A 3,388-nucleotide genomic window follows, 5' to 3' on the forward strand; every position below is an offset into this window, starting at 1 on the left:
AATAATTAAAGTTTTCTTGAATCTTCATGTCTCAGTAAAACCAGGAAAACTATGAAAGACCTGAAGTTTAACGACAACCTGAAGCTGAATTACTTTAATGCATTAATTGTTTTGTTTGAAAAGAAAATACTAAAGTTAAATGCCAGCCTTTATGACTCTAATGTAGGAGTTTAATTAGTGAAACCTAAAATTCACAGCATGAGACATGATGCTGAGTTCAAGAGATCGAGATTTTAAAGTTACCTTAAAGAAACCTTAAAGATCAAAGATTTCTGCATTTTAATAGATTTTGCCATAAACTCTGCAAACTGTTTTTCTCATCAAACCTTCTGGCTGTTCATGTTTTGTCTGTTGGTATTTATGGTTCCCATGGAAACCAGATGATTTAGTAGTGGCTGGATAATCTTCTGTTCATGGTGTCGGCTGGAGCCAGAAACATGGAGACGTTCCAGATCCTGTTCCAGACGGACAGATTCCTGACGACTGTCTGCCGTTCCTCTGCAGCTCCATGGACTCGTCGTCATGTTGGGTCCTTCGCTCTTCCCCTGCGGTCGGCTCCGGACCCGGCCTCTGCTCCGCCGCCTGCTCTCAGAGTTGTGGTCCGCCGCCGGCGGCCCTGCGCCGTGCAGGCGGCTCGGCACCGGGGGCGGCACCCTGCAGCCCGTGATTGGCCAAGACTCCATCGAGCTGCTGGGCCACTCCTACCCCCGCGACGACTTCACCAACATCACGCCGAAGATCCTGGCCAAGGTGGGCTTCCACCTGCAGAACCAGCCGTACCACCCGCTGTGGCTCATCAAGGAGCGCATCAAAGCTCACTTCTACAGGTGAGACCCGACGGACGGAGGTCCAGCTGCCCGGCGGACCAGAGCTCTGGAGGAACAGATTCAGGAACAGACCGGAAAAGCCTCAATAAATGCTTTAAAGACTAGAACAATTGGGTTTGGTAGAACAAGCTAAAGTTAGCGGTCAACCAGGTCCAACATCAGTGTCTGACCTCAGAAATGTAATTCTGGAAGAACGATGAAAAATGACAGGAAACGGAGTTGAAACTGTAGCAGATTGGGCCGACGTCAGGCTGAAGCCAGAGGAAGATGTTAAAGGGGCGGTGTCATGTTTTCCAGGCATAATCGGGAAACTGTGTTAAAAATAAGAGTTTATTCATCCTGTACAGGGTTAGGGGTAGTTAACCCTGCCAAACTGTCACATATTGACATTAAAAATAACTTGGGTTGTTATAAAAATGCTATGTATATCAAATATGACTTAAAAGAAATGTTACTTCCTGATTTATCACCTTGAATTTGGGCCTCTGTCTCTTTAAAAACTCCTGCTGTTTCTGAAGCTCCGCCCCCAGGAAGTCGTCCCAACATGGCTCCTCTGTTAACCCTTTAACGTTTTTACCAGCGCCGATACCTCCAGGTGTTGGACTGGTTCAGTTGGGGTTTAGTCTGGAACCAAACTGGTACCGGTTTGGTCCCAGTTCTGACCCGGTACCGGTTTGGTCCCAGTTCTGACCCGGTTCTGACTCAGTTCTGACCCGGTACCGGTTTGGTCCCAGTTTGACCCGTTTGGTCCCAGTTTGGTCCCAGTTTGACCCGTTTGGTCCCAGTTTGGCCCGTTTGGTCCCAGTTCTGACCCGGTTCTGACCCGGTTCTGACTCAGTTCTGACCCGGTACCGGTTTATAGCTCTCTCTCCTCGCCTCCATCTTTCCTCTGCAGCTCGTACGTCGGTCGCTGGGGCAACCCTCTGTTCTCCATCCACGACAACCTGAGTCCAGTGGTGACGGTGGAGCAGAACTTTGACAGGTCAGAAGCTTCCTGACGCACCAACTGGTTCTGGTTCTGGTTCTGGTTCTGGTTCTGGTTCTGGTCCTGGTCCTCCACATCGACTCCACTGACACTGTAGCTGGTTAAATGTTGTTGATTGGAAGAACGTCGAGAAAAGAGGATGGATGACGGAAGCTGGGTCCAGAACCGGTCCAGAACCAGTCCAGAACCAGTCCTCTCTGTCCTGCAGCCTGCTGATTCCTCCTGATCACCCCTGCAGGAAGCGAGGCGATAACTACTACCTGAACAGGTGAGCTGCTCCCTGCGGTGCCACGCTGACCCTAACTGGTTCTGACCCATTTGTCCTGCTGCCTCCAGAACCACCATGCTGCGGGCCCACACCTCGGCCCACCAGAGGGAGCTGGTCCGGTCCGGTCTGGACGCCTTCCTGCTGGCCGGAGACGTGTACCGGCGGGACGAGATCAACGCCAGCCACTACCCGGTCTTCCACCAGATGGAGGGGGTCCGACTCTTCTCCGACCTCGAGGTTCTGACGGCGCCGTGCGGCGGAGTGGACCGGGCCGCGGCAGAACCTCTGACTGTGTGTTCTGCAGCTGTTCTCCAGGGTCCGCGGTGGCGACGAGCTGAGCCTGTTCGAGCGCGGCGGGCGCCGGACCGCCCAGAAGCAGGAGAGCCACAGCCTGGAGGCCGTCAAGCTGGTGGAGTTCGACCTGAAGACCACCCTGACCCGACTCGTCACACACCTGTTTGGACCAGGTGAGGCCAGCCGGGCCGGGCCGGACCGATAAGATCCTCTTCAGCGACCTCACCCTCCTCTTCCTCCCCTCAGACGTGGAGGTCAGGTGGGTCGACTGCTACTTCCCCTTCACCCACCCCTCCTTCGAGATGGAGGTTCGTTTCCAGGGCGACTGGATGGAGGTGCTGGGCTGCGGCGTGATGGAGCAGGAGCTGCTGCTGTCGGGTCAGAACAGCCGACTTGATCCACACGACTGTTCAGATCACTGCCATACAGGTCATCGTTAGGGTCACGAAGGTCATCGTTAGGGTCACCAAGGCCATTGTTAGGGTCACCAAGGCCATCGTTAGGGTCGCTAAGGTCATCGTTAGGGTCACCAAGGTCATCGTTAGGGTCACGAAGGTCATCGTTAGGGTCACCAAGGTCATCGTTAGGGTCACCAAGGTCATCGTTAGGGTCACCAAGGCCATCGTTAGGGTCGCTAAGGTCATCGTTAGGGTCGCCAAGGTCATCGTTAGGGTCACCAAGGTCATCGTTAGGGTCACCAAGGTCATCGTTAGGGTCACCAAGGTCATCGTTAGGGTCACGAAGGTCATCGTTAGGGTCACTAAGGCCATCGTTAGGGTCACTAAGGTCATCGTTAGGGTCACTAAGGTCATCGTTAGGGTCACTAAGGTCATCGTTAGGGTCACGAAGGTCATCGTTAGGGTCACCAAGGTCATCGTTAGGGTCACCAAGGCCATCGTTAGGGTCACCAAGGTCATCGTTAGGGTCACCAAGGTCATCGTTAGGGTCACCAAGGTCATTGTTAGGGTCACCAAGGTCATTGTTAGGGTCACGAAGGTCATCGTTAGGGTCACT

At 53.2% G+C, this 3,388-nt stretch overlaps 1 protein-coding gene across 2 annotated transcripts in view; it reads left to right on the forward strand.

Annotated features, from left to right (window-relative positions):
* Positions 1–2,829, forward strand: part of LOC106939130 (phenylalanine--tRNA ligase, mitochondrial) — a 22,878-nt gene extending 20,049 nt beyond the window's left edge. For both annotated transcript variants that reach the window (XM_015021439.1, XM_015021438.1), the window contains 6 exons: positions 505–827; positions 1,723–1,809; positions 2,021–2,080; positions 2,149–2,317; positions 2,385–2,547; positions 2,621–2,829. In XM_015021439.1, the coding sequence (XP_014876925.1) occupies positions 523–827; positions 1,723–1,809; positions 2,021–2,080; positions 2,149–2,317; positions 2,385–2,547; positions 2,621–2,814 (978 nt within the window). In that variant the 5' untranslated portion in view covers positions 505–522 and the 3' untranslated portion in view covers positions 2,815–2,829. The remainder of the gene's footprint in view (positions 1–504; positions 828–1,722; positions 1,810–2,020; positions 2,081–2,148; positions 2,318–2,384; positions 2,548–2,620) is intronic.
* The last annotated feature ends 559 nt before the right edge of the window (positions 2,830–3,388 follow it).

The sequence above is a fragment of the Poecilia latipinna genome, unplaced genomic scaffold (genome assembly GCF_001443285.1).
Source record: "Poecilia latipinna isolate Pla-1442-1.1 unplaced genomic scaffold, P_latipinna-1.0 Scaffold2780, whole genome shotgun sequence".
In the NCBI taxonomy this organism is placed as follows: domain Eukaryota; kingdom Metazoa; phylum Chordata; class Actinopteri; order Cyprinodontiformes; family Poeciliidae; genus Poecilia; species Poecilia latipinna.